Raw genomic sequence first — 20,097 nt, forward strand, 5'->3', positions numbered from 1 at the left:
AACGTCTGTGGAACAACAAACCAGCTCGGCGAGCCAACCAACCTCAAAATGTTAAAGATGGTCAAGAGCCTGCACACACACAGCTACCCCTGTGATGGTAATTAGCTGTGGTAGGACCTGCACTGCAGTACACATTTGCACTTGTGTAGTTGATGTCACAAAGACCAAGAAGTCACTTCCCGCGCAGGCACACAACATTGAACAGCCGTCTCCCAACAGCCCTGCACATTCCTCCTCCACACATATTTGAAATTTTAAGTGTGTTAAGAGATCAAGAGCAAAAGAGGATGCCACTCCAGCCTTTATCAGTGCTAGCCAAAAACCAAAATACCAGTTTAATCCTAATTTCCAGCACTTTGTATTTTGAGGATGTATCAATATTTGTGTTCTGCATCACATTTCCATTCTTTCAAATGTCATCAATCCTAGCCAATACAAATATGACACACATAATGCAGTAAGCAGTACATTTTGGATTACACAGGCACGTCCTAATCATGTCCACCCTTACAATGTATTGTGGCACATGGATTTCCAGTGTATCAGATGGGCCTGGTCTATGGGACCATGTTAAATCAGGATAGTTAATTCTATAGGTCAGTCACTTCAGTTGTCGTACAACCTCTGCAAAGAGGTGTGAAACTGTAAACGACCTGGACTTTTCCAGAGGTCGATCATTCACAGAAAACTAATCCAAAAACATCTTGAAAATGGCTGAAGAATGTCTGGGCACTTCCTAAAAAAATAGCTACATATCCTGACCCCATGCCTGCACCAACCCTAATGAATGTTAAACTACTGTGTATGTTGCTTTGAAATATAACTAGATAAATAGCAGAAAATGATAGAAATTTTCAGTAAGTCAGGCAGTATCTGTGGAGAGATACAGAGATATTGCAGTGAGTATAAGTTTGTAGGAGTGCATATGAGTAATGTAGTGCACATGTTGTGTAATGAGTGTGAACAATTTGAAACACTGAACAAAAACAGAAATTGCTGGAGTAGCTCAGCTGGTCTGGCAGCATCTGTGGAGAGATATCAGAGTTTCGGGGCGAGTGACCTCTCCTCATAACAGCTCTAAGGAAGGGTCACTCAACCTGCAATATTAACTCTGATCTCTCTCCACTGATGCTGCCAGGCCTGCTGAGCTTTTCCAACAACTTCTGGTTTTGTTTCTGATTTACAGAATCCACAATTCTTTCGTTTTTTTTATTTGGAATACAGTGGCCTTCATTTACATTTATTCACACCTCGCACCATTTGTAAAATTGCATGTTCACTATTCATTCTGAAATGCATATTAATAACGAAGCTATTCACTATATTGATCATGAACATCCTTCATGTTCCCATTGTACAATGATCAAGTCTACATTGTAACCAGCATCAGCCGATGCAAACATTCTTTGCTCTTGATTCAAAACTTACGTTGCTGGGTACACGCAGAAGTTTCTTACTACTCTGTAAATAGATGGGCAATGCCATCCTTGTAACAGGCTACTGCTCCTATCACTTGGCAGTGATGCAGCACTGCAATGCCATTTCTGTGTGCACACTCATGCCACCTAACAGAAGTAATGATGTTAAAGGCAGCCTCTAAAATGGACAAATAAGTTTTACAGAAATGTAAATCCATTTAAATGAAAGCCCTCAGAACATTTGCAAGTAGATCCATAAACATAATATTCATGCTGCAAAAGCAGTACGAAACATAAAAGATCAATTCCTGTTGGCAGGTAGATCCTGCATAGAAGGTAGTGATCAGGTAAAATATCCAGAGTTTAAGTCGGGCTGAGAAAACTGCCAAGCCATCTTGCTGCATAAGAGTTAAACTCCTGATCTCATCAGGCAATTTACATCGTAGGGGAATGAACTTCATTCTTCTTTGGCTTCAGGCCAGCACCAGACGTCACTAAATGACACCCTGGAACACTATGTTCTTGGCAAAGAAACAAAAATGTGTTTAAACATACCACAGGCAATACAAGGAAGCTTTAAACTGAAGGAAGATAATAACAACACAGTTGGGATCTTCAACAAGTGAGTGATATACAGTGAAAATATTCAATTACTTTTCAATTTCATCACAGCAAGAAATTATTTAACAAAGTACCCCTTGACTGGTCTATCATGTGATCTTGTACCTGAAAATTCCAGGATGTTGCTTGAAATTATTTAGGACAGGGAGTGATCAACCACAGGCCAAGAAACAATAAATGAGTCATTTCCTGTCAATTTAAAACAACGAAAGAACATGCTACCTACCTTTACATTCAAGTAAATGCACAAACTGAACAAAGTAAACAATAAACAATACATGGCAGTATTTAACTTCCAGTGTCCACATGTAACCAAAAAAACTCAATTAATCACACTACCCATAGTAGTTCAGCACAGTACATATAAATGTTATTTGAAAGAAATTTTAAACCCTATTTCTATGAAGATTGGCACAATTATATTCCCCATACCAAAGACTGATTTCAAAACCCACTGTACTGGAAGATACAATCTGTTATTAGGCACTCACAGGAAGATAGCAAAAAATGAGTAATTTTCTAGATCACCATAACTTGACGTAGCCAATTTAAGACTTCATTGTTTAAAGTCTGAAAACAGGCAGCATACCCTCCCAGGTGCAACAGATGCGCAGCTACGTTAACAGAAGAGAAAAATGGTGGATTAGTTAGAGCAAAGTAAGTGGTAAAAGGTTTGAAGAGCATCAACTTCATACTATTACGTGCCTCAAACAATTTTGTTTAATTTATTTGCTTGTTTTACAAAACTGTATAATTTTAGATTCTCTACACTTCTGTAATTGAATTTTCATAATTTTTTGACCAGACCTTTAACTATCTGCTCATCTTATGGCTTTACACTTCATTAATCCAAGTAACAATCTTGACATAGAAACAGCACTGAAAATTATCCATTAGTGAAAACCTTTCAAAGTCCAAAAAAAAAATCTGATCATATTGCTTGGGTATTAATGATATTTTGACTACACAGAAAAAATGGCTCTTAATTACGTTCAAATGCAAAGATCATCTAACTAATTACACACTGTATTTTATTGGATCAGAGAATGGTCGCCACACAAAAAGAAGCCCTTTAGCCTAATATATCCGTGCTGGGCATCTTCAGAAGAAACTTAGCCGTTTAACATCACCATCCTTTTCACTATATCCCTAGCATTTCTTTTCCTCTTATACAAATGAATACATGAATTAAGACCAAAAGTGGGTCATTTGGGTCCTCAAGCTTCCTCGGCCATTCAATAAGATCACGGCTGATCTAATTATGGTCTCAATTCTATTTTTACAGCTACCTTCCCTTATAACCTTAAACTCCTTTGTTAATAAAGAATCGAAACTAAAACAAAAAAATGCTGCAGAAATGCAGCAGGTCTGGCAGCGCCTGTGGAGAGAGGAGAGTTAACGTTGACTCCAGGATGACTCAGATATCTCTTTCAGATTTCTAGCACCTTCAGTATTTTGCTTTTATTTAAGAATCTATCCAACTCAGTCTTAAGAATATTCAATGATCCTGCCTCCTCTGCTTTCTGAAGAAAAGAACTCCACATAAAAAGCTCTCAGGACACTTGCTGTTAGATTCATAAACATAACAACCTCAACTCGATTTAAAAAAATTGAAGAATGTCACTAAACTATGAAACCAATACGGTATGAAGGAGGATCAATTCCTGTTAGCCACAGGATAGAAACCACCCAGAAGGTGGTGATCAGATAAAATATCCTGTGCTTAAATCTGATTGAGAAAACTGCCAAGCCATCTTGCTGCGTAAGACCCGCAGAAAAAAACTGCAACCTCACCTTACGTAAGAGACCCATTACTTTCAAACTATGTCCCATATTTCTAATATCTCCCACAAGGGGAAACACCATCACTATCCATCTTGTTAAATCCCTCAGAATCTTAAGTGCTACAATAGATCATGTACCATTCTTCTAAATTCCAATGGGTGCAAGTCCAACCTTTGTTCAATAGAAATCTAGTCATTCCAAGTATCAACTTCAATGAACTATTTCTAATAGTTTTATCCTTCCTCAAGTGAGGAGACTAAAACTATGCACAGTACTTCAGCTACAGTCTCACCTATACCTTGTACAACTGTAATGAAAATTCCCTCCTTTTACACTTCTTTCCCCTGGTAATGACCAACAACTTTCCATTTGCCGTCTGAATCATTTAATTTATATCCATGCCAACTTTCTACGATTCAATTACTAGGATGTCCAGAGTCCACTGTACAGCAGAGTTCTTAGATGTCTCTACATTTAAATCAAATATTGTTTTCTTAAATTCATCTTTTCAATGTCGACAAGTTCACATTTTTTATATTGTATTCCATCAGCCAAATTTTTGCCCACTTGCAACCCAGATATACCCCTTTACAGACTCTTTATACATCATCCTCAAAACCTATTCTTGATGTCATCAGTAAATTTAGCAACTAAACATTTGATTCCTTCATCCAAGTCATTGGTACAAATTGTAAATAGTTGAGGACAGAACTCTGATCTGTGGCATTCCATTAGCTATAGCTTGCTAATCTTTTATATGCATTAAAAAGAGTTAGTATACAGGTATAGCAATTGGAGTCATTGAGATGTACAGTACGGAAATTGACCCTTCCGTGCAACTCATTCATGCTGACCAGATATCCTCATATTCGGGTCCCATTTGCCAGCATTAGGCCTATATTCCTCTAATCCCTTCCTATTCACATACCCATCCAAGATGCCTTTTAAATGATGTCATTGTATCAGCCTCTACCACTTCTGGCAATTCATTCCAAACACGCACCACATTCTGCAGAAAACATTACCCCATAGGTCCCTTTTAATCTATCCCCCCTCACTTTAAACCTACGCCCTCTAGTTTTGCACTCCTGTAACTTGGGGAAAAGGCCTTGGCTATTCACTCTAACCATACCCCTCAGGAATTTATAAACCTCTAAAAGCTCACCCCTCAGCCTCCAACGCTCCAGAGAAAATAGCCCCAGCCTATTCAGCCTCTTCCTACAGCTCAAACCTTCCTTCCCTGGCAACATTCTTGTAAATCTTTCCTGAACACTTTCAAGTTTCACCACATCCTTTCTCTCGCAGGGAGACCAGAACTGAACTCAGTATTCCAAAAGTGGCCTAACCCATGTCCTGTACAGCTGCACATGACATTCCACCTCCTATACTCAATGCACTGACCAATAAAGGTAAGTGTACTAAACGCCTTCTTCACTATCCTGTCTATCTGCGACTCCAGCTTCAAGGAACTATGAACCTGCAAAGCAAGGTCTCTTTGGTCAGCAACACTCCCCAGGATCTTACCATTAAGTGTACAAGTCCTGTCCTGACTTGCTTACCAAAGTGTCACACCTCTAGATTTATCTATTTGATCAAGGTCCTGTTGTACGGAGGTAACCTTCTCCACTGTCCACTACACTACCAATTTTGGTGTCATCTGCAAACTAACTAACCATACCTTCTATATTCACATCCAAATCATACATATAAACAATAAAAAGCAGTGGACGCAGCACTGATCCTTGCAGCACACCACTGGTCACAGGCCTCCAATCCGAAAAGCAACCCTCGACCACTACATTCTGTCTCCTATCTTCTAGCCAATTTTTGTATCCAAATGGCTAGTTTTCCTTGCATTTCATGTGATATAACCTTGTTAAACAGTCTACCATGTGGAACCTTGTTGAATGCCTTGAAATCCGTATAGATAACAACTACCATTCTGCCTTCATCAACCACCTTTGTCACTTCTTCAAAAAACTCAACCACGTTATTAAGACATGATTTCCCAAGCACAAAGCCATAATGGCTATCCTTAATCAGTCCTTGCCTTTCCAAAAGTATGTAAATCCTGTCCCTCAGAATCCCTCCAACAACTTGTTCACCACTGATGTCAGGCTTACCAGTCTACAGTTCCCTGGCTTTTCCTTACCACCTTTCTTAAACAGTGGTGTCAACCTGCAGTCTTCGGGCACCTCACCTAATTAGGAATGGAAATGCATTGTTGGCCTTTACTGCAAGGGTGATGGATGTAAAGTCAGGAACTCTTACTAAAACAGCACAGCGCATTGGGTGAGACTGCAGAGTACAGCAAAGAATAATTTCTCTCTTTATTTAAGAAGAGATATGCATTTGAGGAATAGAGAAGAAAATAACACTTTATCTGAGGAATCAACCAAGTTATTTTATGAGGAAAAGTTGTGCAGCCTAGTACTATACTTATTGAAATTTAGAGGAATAACAGGCATGTTTAACAGACTGATATCCCTGGCTGGAGTGTTAAAGGGGTCTGAGCAATGGGGGCTATGGCAGAGTTTGTTGCGTAATCAGACAAATAAGGTTAGTGGAAAAGCTCAGAAAGGTCAACGGACCCGAAACGTTAACTTTGTTTTCTCCTTCACAGATGCTGCCAGACCTGCTGAGCTTTTCCAGTAACTTAGATTTACAGCATCCGCAGTTCTTTCGGTTTTTAAATAAGGTTAGTGCCTGTGGATTGTGCCTTGAGATGCAGTTTCGGCATTGGCAACAAAGAGGCGCTTTGGAGCAAGTGGTATGCTGAATTCGCCAGGCACCCACTCTGATTTCCATGTCAAGTTTGCTCAACATCTAGCTTGTTTGGCACATTTACGAAGATAGAAAGCTGAATATTAACGAGTGAGTTGGTCAATTAAACATTTGACAAGCAGTAATCTGGCTTCATTGTGAACTTACCACAGCCTAGCAAAAACCCACAACGTTGCTCGTCCTAAGCATAAGAGATGAGACGCACCTCACAGTGAGATGATTCTGTGGCACTTGTTTTTGGATAGGCCGGACATGCCGAGGGTTTTGTTGCCAGATACAAGTTGATCTTCCTCAGCATGAATTTCCAAGGATCAGAGGGGGAAGGCAGTGTAAAGGTGCCCAGTGAAGACTTCCATGTAGACTTGTGGTCCTTCCTTTGGCTGGGTGCCTCCTAACACAGCCCTGTGAGGAGATTCAGAGAAATGGCTAGCAGTGCTGCGAGAAGGTCAAACCTTCTCTGCTTTGCCTATGTAAATGCCACACTCTTCTCTCTGCTTCCTTAGAGGAAGGGACACCTGCTCTGTACTTTAGGTTTCCCCATCCCCTTTAACCTTGAGGACCAATAGCTGGGACACTGGTGTGTGCGCAATGATCCAGCAGAACTGTAGGGTCTCAATGGCAGCTTCCTACCTGTCCACAAAGACAGCCAGATGGTGGCATGACTTACTGCACTGCTGCAGCTCTGGGCAATGACAGCCAGTGCCTCCCACATACCCATCTGCTGCTCCAGTTCCTCTTAGTGAATGTGGATGAAGTCCCTGATTGGCGACACCACAGGGACCTCTCTTGCCTGGAGCTGAACAGGTGTCCAATCTCCAGCAATTCACTAATTTCCAGGGCCTGGGGTATTTCTTCCATTGCCATCTGCAGAGCTGATGCAATGAGGTGTTCACCAGATCATGGTCCCACCCTACGAGACTAAAACTCCCACCAAGGTGTCAATAACTGAGCTGAAGGATACAGGAAGAAACCTCAATACTTTCATCCTCAGAGATAGAAGAGGTGGTTGTTTCACTGTGGAGATGGTAGACATGCTTGTGGTATGTGCAAGACAAATAAAAGAAAAGGCATCATGACCAATGGTTAGATGTGGTGTGCAATGAATGAGACAGACAGCTGGTTAATATGAAAATTGCAGTGGAATAAAGAGTAGTACTTACTTAGTTGGCCGGATACGAATGTCTCAGAATAACCATAGGAGCAATCCCAGTCTTCTCCTGTGAGGACCAGGATTCTCTTGCCCTACAGGGTGAGGAGCCAGAGGGAAAACATCCCTCTCCTCCTGTAATGACAGAAAGGGAGGGGCTGAGTGAGTTGAAAGTAAATGGCACAGATGTTAGCCCTGGTACAGGTGGGCAAAAGGTGGCAAGGTGCTTCAAGCGGGTCAGGTGGTAGTGCAGAGGCTTTGCAGGGTTAGTGGTGAGAGAGATTGGGGATTGAGAACACTCAAGGGATGATGTTGCAGCCAACAGTGAAAGCAGCAGACGTGGGTAGCAGAGATGAAGTGAGTATGATGAAGTAGAGAGAAACAGTTTTACAGGCAAAGCAGAGAAAGCATTAACCTTCTTACAGCACTGCTAGCCATTCCTCTGGACTATGGAGACTGCACTGAATTGGGTGATGACATGCCACCTATGAGGTGCTCTCGGAAGAGGACTGCAAGCCTTTTCTCAACCATATCCATCAGGACCTCCAGGTTCTGTTGGAGAATCACTGTGCCATTTTTTATCTCTCAGACATTTTTAGATTCTGTGTGCTCACAAGCAGAGCAGTTTCGGAATACCAGTGCTCAACTGAATGCACACAGACTTTCAAGGGGCATGGTGTGAAGGATCCCAGTCTTTTGGCAGATATTCACTGAGTAACAAGTTGTTTTGAGAACAGCATGGGACAAGACAGGGCTGGAATCAGATAAGAAAGATGCCAAAAGGACAGGGTAGGTGGTTTATGAGGTGAAACAAAAAACTGAAGGTGCTAAATCTTATTCTTAATTGCTAAGTACAATGGCCTTGAGATTTTTGAAGAGATTTTTGCCACGGGAAAGCTGAAACGAAAACAAAGTGCTGGAGAATCTCAACGGGTCTGGCAGCATCTGTAGACAGAGAAAAACAAAGTTAAAGTTTCAAGTCCAGTGACCCTTCGTCAGAACTGGAAAAAGCCGGGAAGGTTAGCGTTGTCTGATGCCTGAGTTTTTATTTGCAGGGAGGCAAGGAGGAAATGACAGAGAAGAGTATGAATAAAGTATGTGACGACGATACTCAGGGAGGGCATGAGAGAGAGAGCAAGCAAGAGAGAGAGTGAGAAAAGGGAGAAGCAAACAAAGACATTACTGATGATAAGCAGAGATAGAGATAATTACAGGGTAAGGTACTAACAATAAGAGTAAATGGTTGAAAATGGATTGGTTATGCTGGGAACAGCCCGTACAATACAGGACTTAGGCGTGTGGGGGACCATGAAGAACATGGAGGTGATGTTCACCTTCTGAAATCGTTAAACTCAATGTTGAATCCTGAAAGTTATAAGGTACTTAAGGCACAGTGGGTTTTGTTTCTCCAGCTTGCATCAAGCTTCACTGGAGCACTGCAGCAGGCCTGAGCCTGAAACGCTGGCAGGGTAACACTGTGGTGTGTCAAGGCGGCAGCCATCTGGAAGTTCAGGGTCATTTTTATAGACAGAACATAGGTGTTCAGCAAAGCAGTCATCAAGTCTGCGTTTCATCTCCCCAGTGTGGAGGGGACCACATTGAGAGCAGTGAATATAGTAGAATAGATTGAATGAAGTGCAGGTAAATCACTGCTTCACCTGGAACATGTAACTGGGGCTTTGGATAGTGAAGGAGGAGGAAGTAAAGAGGCATGTGTTGCACATTCTGCAATTGCATGGGAATATGCCACGAGGATGTGGGAATGTGTTGAAAGTGAGAGAGGAGGAACCAGGTGTCTCGGAGGGAACGGTCTCTGCAGAATGCTGAAAAGGAAGGGGAGGGGAATATGTCTGGTGGTGACACCTGGTGTCTGGAAGTGGTGGAAATGGTGGCTTATGATTCTTTGGATACTGGGGGTGATGGGGTGGAATACCCTATCAAGGTTCAATCCAAGCTGAAGGCACACCTCATCTTCTGCTTCTTCACTTTACAGCCTTCAGGCCTTAACAGTTTAACTATTTTAGAATATGAACACCCTCACTCGCCCTCCACAACACCCCTAGGTCCTGTTTTGTATGGGTTGCTCCCAGCACTACCATCCCATTTTTGACCAATCACACTATTCATTAGCACCCTATCAAGCATTTATCTCCATTCATGCACTCTACTCACTTCTCCCCCAGACCCCATTCAAAGGTGTTATTGCACACCTCTGGTCTTTCTTTTTTATTTTCTGTCACCAAATTGAAAGAACAATTATCAAGCACTACTCTACAGTGCAATGCAACAAAGAACCCAATACTTTAGATACTTTGAATCTATCTGTTCAGACACGTTATGACACACCTCTGAAGCAGACAGGACTTGAACCCAGACCTCTTGGCTCAAAGGGCACGACATTACAACTACAGACATTTGCTAATCAACCTGTTGTGAGATTCCTTCTCCTACCCATCTTAAGTGTGAGGCCTCTCTTGTTTTGAAATTGAGTTCCCTAGCTCTAGATTCTTCCACTAGGGGGAACATCCTCCCTACACCATCAAGCATCCTCATATTTTCTTCAAAATTAACCCGTTCAGAAATGCCATGACACACCTCTGGAGCAAGTGCAACTTGACCAGGCCTTCTGTCTTAAATGTATGGGCACTACCACTGTGCCACAAGAGCCCTCCATAACATCCTCAGAATTTTCTATGTTTAATTAAGATCACTTTATTGATGAAAGAAATGTAGGTCCTTCTAAGAGTCAACCAAACAGTTCAAGTTGCTTGGTTACGGTATTTATTTCAAGTCACCCTGTTCAGGCACGTTATGACACAAGTCTGAGACAGGTGGAACTTGATAGGGATAGTAGCACTTCACCACAAGAGCCCTGTATTTCCCAATCAACCTGTTCAGAGATGGTATTATACACCTCTTGAACAGCTAGGACTTGCACCCGGATCTCCTGGCCTAGAGGTAGGGATACTATCACTGCACCATAAGAAAACACAATTTAGCATCACCTGCGTTCCAGCAAATTGAACTGCTTGGTTGACTCTTAGAAGGACCCACATTTCTTTCATCGATAAAGTGATCTTAATTAAACATAGAAAATTCTGAGGATGTTATGGAGGGCTCTTGTGGCACAGTGGTAGTGCCCATACATTTAAGACAGAAGGCCTGGTCAAGTCCCACTTGCTCCAGAGGTGTGTCATGGCATTTCTGAACAGGTTAATTTTGAAGAAAATCTGAGGATGCTTGATGGTGTAGACTATGGGAGGATGTTCCCCCTAGTGGAAGAATCTAGAGCTAGGGAACTCAATTTCAAAACAAGAGAGGCCTCCCACTTAAGATGGGTAGAAAAAGGAATTTACGCTGTGGAATTCTTTTCCCCACAGAACATTGGAGGCTGGGTCAATGAGTACATTCAAGATTGAGTTGGATAGACTTTTGATTCAAATGTCAAGGGTTATGAGGGCCTGGAAGCAAAGTGAATTAAAGGAATAGGTAGAAAAGGATTTGCTCTATTGCAATGTGACATCACACTCTACACCACAAACTATCAATAATGTCCTAAGAAATCTGATAGTTATAAAAAGACTTGATACGTTGTGAAACAAAACATGAAAATTATTATTTGTGCTACATTGTAACCATAAAGAATTTTATAATTTACTCACATTGATCTGAGAATGATATGATCTGAGTGTGCACCAATGATCAACTTAAATTCTATAATCAGACCAAAACCTGCTACCAATTCACAACTATTTTCTCAAGGGCAATTAGAAATAAGCAAATTCTGGCCCAGTCAGCAATCCTCACATCCCATGAATGAATATTTTAAAAAACAACAGAGTTACATTAGTGTGAAATTGGAAAGAATTGAGAAATCCAAATAGGAAAAAGAAAAAAAGAACTCAACAAGAAAATTATTTTCTCTGAGCTTCTACCTCTCAAAGTCTTCTAAAATATAAGATCAACACTTTTCCAATGGATATCAGGACAATACGATAAGGTTGTGTGTAGAGAGAGGGAGCAAGAAAAAAGCAAAGAAGGAAGCAAGTGAGATTAGGTCTTCACATAAATCAGAAATGAACATATCAAGCACAACAGAACTTCAATTTCTTTCTTTCACCTGTCCACATGTAAAATTCACCTGACAGGTACGCATCTTAGCACCCATTAGTCAATACAGAGCAGCTCAAAAAGAGCACTTTATTATGACATCAAAACTCAAGTTTGACATATCCTGCCTTAAAATTAACCAGTAATTAACTTACCAAAGTTAAACAACATGAAAGTATCAGAGTACTATTTGGTTAATAATGATTTCAAAGGAACATTCAACTATGTAATCAACCTTTTATACATAGCAAAAGGCAGAAAGTTTGATTTAAAGAACATTTATTCTGATAAAAATTATTCACTAGTAAGTCATTAACAATATGCTGCTTATGATGACAATGTAATTACTTGTTAACAGATTAAGAAAACTTCAATAGTCCCAGTTGCCCAAAATTACTAATGCAGTCAGCAATCAAATCTTTAACATACACACTTCCTCACTTTGCTTCACCATTTTGAATACTTATTTGTGTCCATTAACACTATGAATAACCATGTTAGAGATGGACCTTCTTTATACTTTGTATACCCAACATCAGTATTATGCACTTCCAACGGCATGTCTAGCATAGCTTGAATGTAGAAAAGCTTTTTTTTTTAATTCTACTACTACCCCCCAATTCTCCTTCCCAAAGAATTGAAACAATATCCTACAGCCACAGTGAATGTTTTCAGTTGCTTAAACCTGTTAACCATTCAGCATCTGAAAGGAACCGAGCTTTTGTACATTTTATGAGGGAGACACATAGGAACATAGGAACAAGAGTAGGCTATTCAGCCCCTCAAGCCTATTTCACTATTCAATGAGATTATGGCTGATCTGTGGCCTAACTCCATTTACCTACCTTTGGCCCATATCCCTTAATACCTTAATAAAAATTAGTCTCAGATTTAAAATTAACTGATCCTACATCCACTGCCATTTGTGGAAGAGAGTTCCAAACCTCTACCACTGAGGGTGCAGAAGTGAAATAATTCCACAGAAGCCGGTGTCCATCATCATGTCACTCTTTGTTTACACATTAACAGTCCTTGGCATTGGTACCACCTCATTCAGTCAGGTACCAGAGTGTCAGTATCCCTGCCAGGGCTCCCAAATTGGAGCAAAATAACAGCCCTGATTAGGGAACCCATATTCTATGAGTTCCAGCTAGATGATCTCGTTGCAATCACTATAGAAGCGCTTCCTCATATTTTGCCTGCACCGTCTGGCCCTAATTCTCAGACTATACCCTTAGGTCCAGAATCTTCAACCAATGGAAATAGTTTCTTATCCACCCCTCTTTCCTGTTAATATCTTGAAGACTTCAAACAGATCACACTTTAGACTTTTCAATTCTGGAGAAACAGGCCTAATTTGCAGACTCTCTCTTCATAACCTAACCAACTAGGAAATTGTCAACATGAGACAAAATGAATTTCAGTAGAAGTACATTACAAAAGAGATTAAATTCTTCAGTTATCAGGTACAAACAGGCTTGTTTTATATTCCTACCGCAATTGATTTATTCTTCAAATTTTTAGTCAAAATTCTTTCTAATAAACCCTTAACTTTAAACCCAAATGACATTTTCTGTATTTTCCATTCTTTACTGGAGATCAAGATTGCTTATTAGCATCATAATCAATAATAGAGAGGCTTTTGATAACCATAGCTGCCCGTGGTATATATTGCGAACAGTTTCATTAGTTGTAGAAAGAAAGCAATCACAATGCAGAAATTCTATCAGCCCAATTAACCAGAATTACACCAATTTCCAATCACTTACTGATTCAATGGCTCTTCTACATGCACTGAATGACCAAAATATGCACTTGAAATAGTATTTTCAGACAGTGCCCACATACACAGTGTATCTAAAACATATATTTCTTTGCTGGAACATTTTATTTGCCTTTAGCTAAATCACAGATAAACGTTCCATAAAAATGCTTCAACTGCATTTAGGGGAAGAAAAGATAAAGTCAGATATTCAAGCCAATGGCATATTTGTCTTAAAATCCATTGTTTGCTCAAGTTCATATCAGTAGAAATCATATTTGTCACATTTTCTGCTGTTACCCTTGATAGCACACAAAATAGTGGTTGACAAAAGTGAAGCTCTTTACATTTGACTTGATATTGATTCTTAATTGAGCTATTATTCACTGGATGTTAAAAATTACACACAAATCATGCCCCAGCCTTAAGTGATACCGAAGGTACAAGGATTACTAGTTTACTTTTTTGCTGGCTGGAACAAGATATATAAATCAAAACTAAACAAGTCACAATTATAGCTATGATTTGAGTTTAACCAACAATTATTCAAACCTATAAAGATGAAGGAATACATTCATAAATATTTCAGGTTAAGTAGTCAGTCTGGAACTTACTAATAGACAGGACAGGCCTGGAAAATTCAATACTTGGTATGGCTGTAAGAAGTGAGCGACTAAGTAGGTAAAAATTAATTGCAAAATATAGCTTAGAGAATCAAAGCCATTTTTCATTTGATAGTTCAATGTCAATTATGAACATAGTTGTAACATGTTTATTATTTTCGCTTATTCATTATTTGCTTATCAATTAATACTTTCTTTTGGCAACTAAAGTCTGTGACTATAACATCCTGTTGCTTCTTAAAGACATAGGGAGTTCTGTTCTGTCATCCAGGACCCAATACCAAAGTACATAAATATCAGAGCAAACTGTAGCCACTCCGAGACACAAGGAGTAAGGCTCAGCTACTGCACAAGAATAGCCTTGACACAAAATACCCAAACTACATTGTAGCAAAGGGCAAAAAACTCAAATTATGCTACCTCCTTTGGAATTGGGACGTTAACAATGAGGAAAGATTCAGGCTGAAAGTTTAAACATCAGCCCCAAGAATTGAGAATTCACTGTAAATGTTTCAATAATCTATTTTAGTGATGGTTGCCTTAGGGATAACATTGTGTCAGACAAGAGAGCAAGTTAACTTATCTAGTGTACTTGAGTAATAGCATGGATTTTTACAGCCTCCTGAGAGAGTATTCAGTTGAATGTTTCATCTGAAAGACACCTGATTTTACATCATAGCCTTCCTTCAGTAATATACTGAAGTGCCACCTTACATTATTTTTTGAAGAATCAATTAGGAAGTGAACTCTCAACTTTCTGAGGCAAAAGATGAGAGCTCTACCACTGAGCCAAGACCAACACTCGCAAATCTTGAAAGGATATAATTTTGCCACTTTCAGTACTCTTCCAAGTACTGAAAAGGAAATTTTTATTTTGCTAGCATCTAACTGCAATTCTCAGTAATTAGAAAGTGATTTGACACACAACTAATTATTCTGAAGTTAGTTTGCTGCTATTATTCATGTACAGCCTTTATACGCATTGCAGGTCTTCTGAGAAATTAAATGACTGGTGATAACTGCTTGCTTTGAGGAAGACCCAGTTGGGGATCCTTCTTTTACTTTGTTCAGTGGAAGGAACATGCTAAGAACCAACTGAACTGAAGGAAAGCTTGCTAAGAACAGGCAGCCCAGATGAACTCTCCCATTTCTAATGAAAGCCCTCTACATCAGTTCAGGGTGAAACCTATTTGTTCTTTTCAAAGTTTGATAGAAGTAATATGTAACATTGTATTTCCTGAGCATGCTGCATCTACAAGACTTCAGAGACAGAGATAATCATGTACAATTACTAACTTAACCACATGCATCAGGCATTTAGTGCAAAGTGACAGCAGAATATCCTACGTTTTGTCCCTTTTCCCCAAAAATATATTGTGGGCGAAAAAACCCTACTTCTTCCAAAGCTAATCTCTGCACAGAAATCTTTTTGCTCTCTTTTCCTGGAGAATTGCCAGTGCGTGTGGTGAATAAGCATTGACACTTCTATACCACTGACTGTGTACGTAAACTGATTGATTACTCTGACCTCTACATGATGAGAACGTATGGCCAACAAGGGCATGACAATTTGCAAAGGCATGGTTTTAGGATTAATTCACAGACATGATCATCATTGGCAAAGCTTCAGTAGGAGTTCAGCAGAACTTCTGGTAAGATGGTATTGGAGTAGGACTTCTGAGCCTGGGACTCGTCCACTCAGTCTGCTTTTGTTTTTTGCTTCTTTACTTTATTTTCTCGCTTTTTATAATTTTTTTTAAACTTAGCCCTTGAAGATTTTGGTCGCGGCAAATGGCAACGGCAGCAGCTAGCACGCCCACCAGTGTGGACTCGTGGCTGCTGCAGCAGAGGTGAGTTTGGGTTCCCAGTGGCATTTGCATCCGGTGCAGATTCATGGAGGCGGCAGCAAAGGTGAGTTTGGGCCCAGTATGAGACCCGGTGGCATCAGCAGTGGCTGCATCAGTCAGGTTGGCCTGACAGGTGGGCTCACGGCAGCAACGGAGTCAAGTTTGGGCTACAGCGGTACCCAGCAACATCGGTCGCGCCTGTATTGGTGAGGTCCATTGAGGACTCATTGTGGCAAGGGCACTGGTGGAGTTGAGATAGCGCCAAAGAGTAGTGGCGACTTTTATTCTAGTGGCAGCGGTGTGGCAAAGGGGGCATGTGCCTGGCCAGCATGCCCATGACAGAGCACTCAACAAGAATGACTACAAAGTTGAACAGTTTTTCCTTATTTTGTCATTTTTCTGCCTTTATGTTCTATGTTTTGGTTTATTTTTCTGTGTTTTAAGATGGCGGCCAGAGCGTGGTGACACTATACAACACTTTTCACTGTATTTTGTTACAAAATACACATGACAATAAATAAATCAAATCAAATGTAAGTTACTTTTGAGGAAACAGAATTGAAATGTTGCCCCCTTCACTTCAAAGTCAACTGCGCAACAACAATATAAAATAGCTGCCATTGCACACACAGTAGGTGGAGTAAGTCACTGTTTTTTTTCTTTTTCGGGGTGAATATAATACTTTGAATATGAAGCCCTGCCAAGGAAAATTTCATTAATCATTCACCCACTGGCTTAGTAATGCCATTGATTTGGCACAGAACTACAATTCATTCTTTTTACAAAAATGAACATTAAAGTTGTGGTAGCAAGCAATCATGTCCATTACATAGTTTGCACTAATTGACTCCTGGGCATGTCTGACAAGCAGACCTATTCAGACACTAACTTAAAATTCTCTACTAAGTCTGCCCATTACTGAATCACATTTCGGACGTGATGCTGGAAGACAATGTTTCTGAGCTGCCACATTCACACACTGAATAAGTATGCAAGGACATTGTCTGTGATGTTCAAGGTAGTCTTTTTTGGGAGGGAGTGTTATGATGGTGGATTAATGAAACAATTTCCCTCCCCAATGTAGCATGAGAACTTTGTTTCTGCAATATGCATCAAGGTTACATACCTCAGAGTTCTTTATTGAGGCACGACATTGGCCTCCTTGCAAAGCGTCCATGGTGCACATGGTCAGGGCATAATATATTTCATTATGATTGATGTGAGGGCTCAAGAGTACTATTACTGATATGTTGTTCTATTTCTGACAGTTCTCACAGATTATCTGCTCATTGGTGTATCTGACATGCCCTCGTGGTTGGTACATTCCTTGTGGCCTTGGTACACAGATGAAGACAATGCTGAAGACAATTACAATGCAATCTGCAAGGCCAGAAACAACAGCAACCTCTAGAAGCTGCTGCTGAGAGGGAAATGCAGTAGGGCAAGATACCTGAAGGAAGTCTAAAGGATAAACAGATCCCACATCTACTGACCTCACTATGATATTCTAATGCTCTTGAGAAGAGCATAGATGCAGACTAAGGATGTCTCAGCATCAAACTGTCTCCTCTGCTGGAGCTGGATTTCCACCTGTGAGGAACAGGTGGCTGTCCTATCCTGGTGCCATCAAGTCACAGCGCGTTAAATTATTATGTCAGCAACTCATTTCAAAGAGCAACTGGGAACCTATGTGGTACCTCCCAATCCTCAACCACCCAATGCATTTGGGATGTCACTGATGTCATTTTCTCCATTCTTTCAGATCTAACCATGACCACTGTTAAGGGTGGTGCTGTTGCCATCTTATACTCCAACTTCTACCTTGCAAAGATTGAGTGCCAATTCTCAGTAGTCTAACAATTCCTCAGAACTCTCTAAGTCTCCAATTTAAATTGAGATATTCAGAGGGTTCCAGGTGTACATAGCGACACAGGAATTAGGAGTGGGAGTAGGGAATTCAGCTCTTCGAGCTAGCTCCACCATATAATATGATCATGGCTGATCCTATTCTGGTCTCAACTCCACTTTCCTGCTGGCTCCCCATAGCCCTTTATCTCACTTTTCATCAGAAACATATCTACTTTCTTCTTGAATCTGTTAATTCTGCCTCCATTGCACTCTGGGGGAGTGAGTTCTACAGATTCACAACCCTCTGAGAGAAGTCGTTTCTCCTCATCTCAGTTTTGAACCTACCTTCTCTCACTTTATATCTATGACCTGTTGTTTGAGACTGTCCCAGCTGGGGATACATTTGTTCAACATTCAATTTATCAATTCGCTTTAGCATTTTATATACCTCACTATGCATGAAACTTGCAGATTAACAACTCAGTTTATGGTTTTTACGAATTAGGATCTCTGCTGACAATTCCACATTTATGAAGACTAACAACTGATTTCAATCTGAGCCATGAGGTAAGACACAACAGCAGGGTGACTCGTTTTTACTCTCTTATTAATAAACCTTTTTATTAATGAAACAAAAGGAGACCCTGGGTTGTTTGTGTTATAGAACAAAATAGCATATCTTTAAACAGGAACAGAAAACTAAATCATAAAACAAATATAGTTCTTAAGTTATATTTAGTTCGTACCCAAACATTTCATTCCCCACAACATTCACTGCGGAAGGCCTCAAGATTTGCAACAGGTTGAGGTCATAGTCTTGTGATTCAAGAAAAATCAGAGGTTATGATGTGGAAATTTTCTCCCTATTTTCAAAATGTAGAATTGGATTTATTCATTAACTCAAAAAATGGCTTATTGCTTCATTGAGTTTTATGTTGCCTTACTTTTGAACTTTATTTCTGCAGTTCATATTCCTTCTGCACCTTGCACAAAGTAATCAAAGGATGATCTAACCATCCTATAATAGTGCCACTCCTTAGTTAAACAATATGTAACGTACAGATAACCTGAACTGCAGCATTACACGAAAGCTAAAAATAGCTTTGTGCCTAAGTTCATATGGTACAATTCAATATGATAAACTTACACACTATGCACATTCTACAGTCAAGTAGTACGTCAAATGAAACATTTTCACTTCCAAATAAAGTTATTAACTTCATCTCATGGGACACATTTTTCTATTCCAAAGCCTCCCTCTAAAGAAAACCCAGCAACAAGCATGCCATAACTAGCTGATACAAATCCAAATCACACTGAAATGTAACACCCATAATTACATTGAATTATTCTTTAACAAAATAAAATGGTCAGAAAGTTTCTCGAACAAATCACAGTACTGTACTACTGGAAATGCTTCCATGATACTACTTGGCTTGTGAAGTTATAATGCCCCCTAATGGAGGCCACAACAAAAAAACATGCATGATATAAACCGGTTTTCTAGTTCTCTCAAAACTGAAACACATTATCAATTAGCTTCCAAATCCTAACTGGATGGGAGGGAATTAATTCTCAAACTACACAAAAAGGAATGCATTAAAATTACACACAAAACATCTTTTTGAAGATAGCACCAACAATATTCTGTTCTGGCAGTGGAAGAATTTGTCCAACAAAATCTTAATTTAGTTAGGCAAATCAATGAAACGTTTTTTAAAAAAAAAACCTGATCAGCAGATAATTAAAAACATACAACAGACTACTAGGGATGTTTTCACATTTTGTTTCCAAGAGAATAATTAAGTTTTTAAGCCAAGTATTCAAGGTGCAGGAGTGTCTGAATTGGCTCTTTTGCCAAGGGGTATATTTATGAGATGTTACTATATTGGAACAATTAATTAGTAATAGCTACTGTATCTACTATTCGGTTAAGTCTTCCAATAGTTGCTATTCTAAATTCCTCTTTCTTCTGTTTATGTTTTAACCATGTTTTGCTTAACGTCAAGTAGTTTGACCAGTTACACTGCATCTGGAACACGGCACTTCACATCTAGGTTTAAAATAAGAAAACGTTAGGGTCTAGTCTACGTTCTTAAATATATATTGAGGGGGTCTGGTCTGGTCCATAACACACCTGAAAAAATTATTA

At 39.8% G+C, this 20,097-nt stretch overlaps 1 protein-coding gene across 9 annotated transcripts in view; it reads right to left on the reverse strand.

Moving 5' to 3' along the window:
* spidr (scaffold protein involved in DNA repair) overlaps nt 1-20,097 on the reverse strand; it is a 250,462-nt gene that overhangs the window by 192,309 nt on the left and 38,056 nt on the right. Inside the window, exon 1 of one of the 9 annotated variants that reach the window (XM_048595619.1) lies at nt 2,266-2,426. The exons of the other annotated variants lie outside the window; for them this stretch is intronic. Within the exon in view, the coding sequence (XP_048451576.1) occupies nt 2,266-2,319 (54 nt within the window). The 5' untranslated portion in view covers nt 2,320-2,426. Of the gene's footprint in view, nt 1-2,265; nt 2,427-20,097 lie in introns of those variants that run through there. 9 annotated transcript variants of the gene reach the window in all.

Source organism: Rhincodon typus, chromosome 4 (genome assembly GCF_021869965.1).
Source record: "Rhincodon typus isolate 14 chromosome 4, sRhiTyp1.1, whole genome shotgun sequence".
NCBI classification, from domain to species: domain Eukaryota; kingdom Metazoa; phylum Chordata; class Chondrichthyes; order Orectolobiformes; family Rhincodontidae; genus Rhincodon; species Rhincodon typus.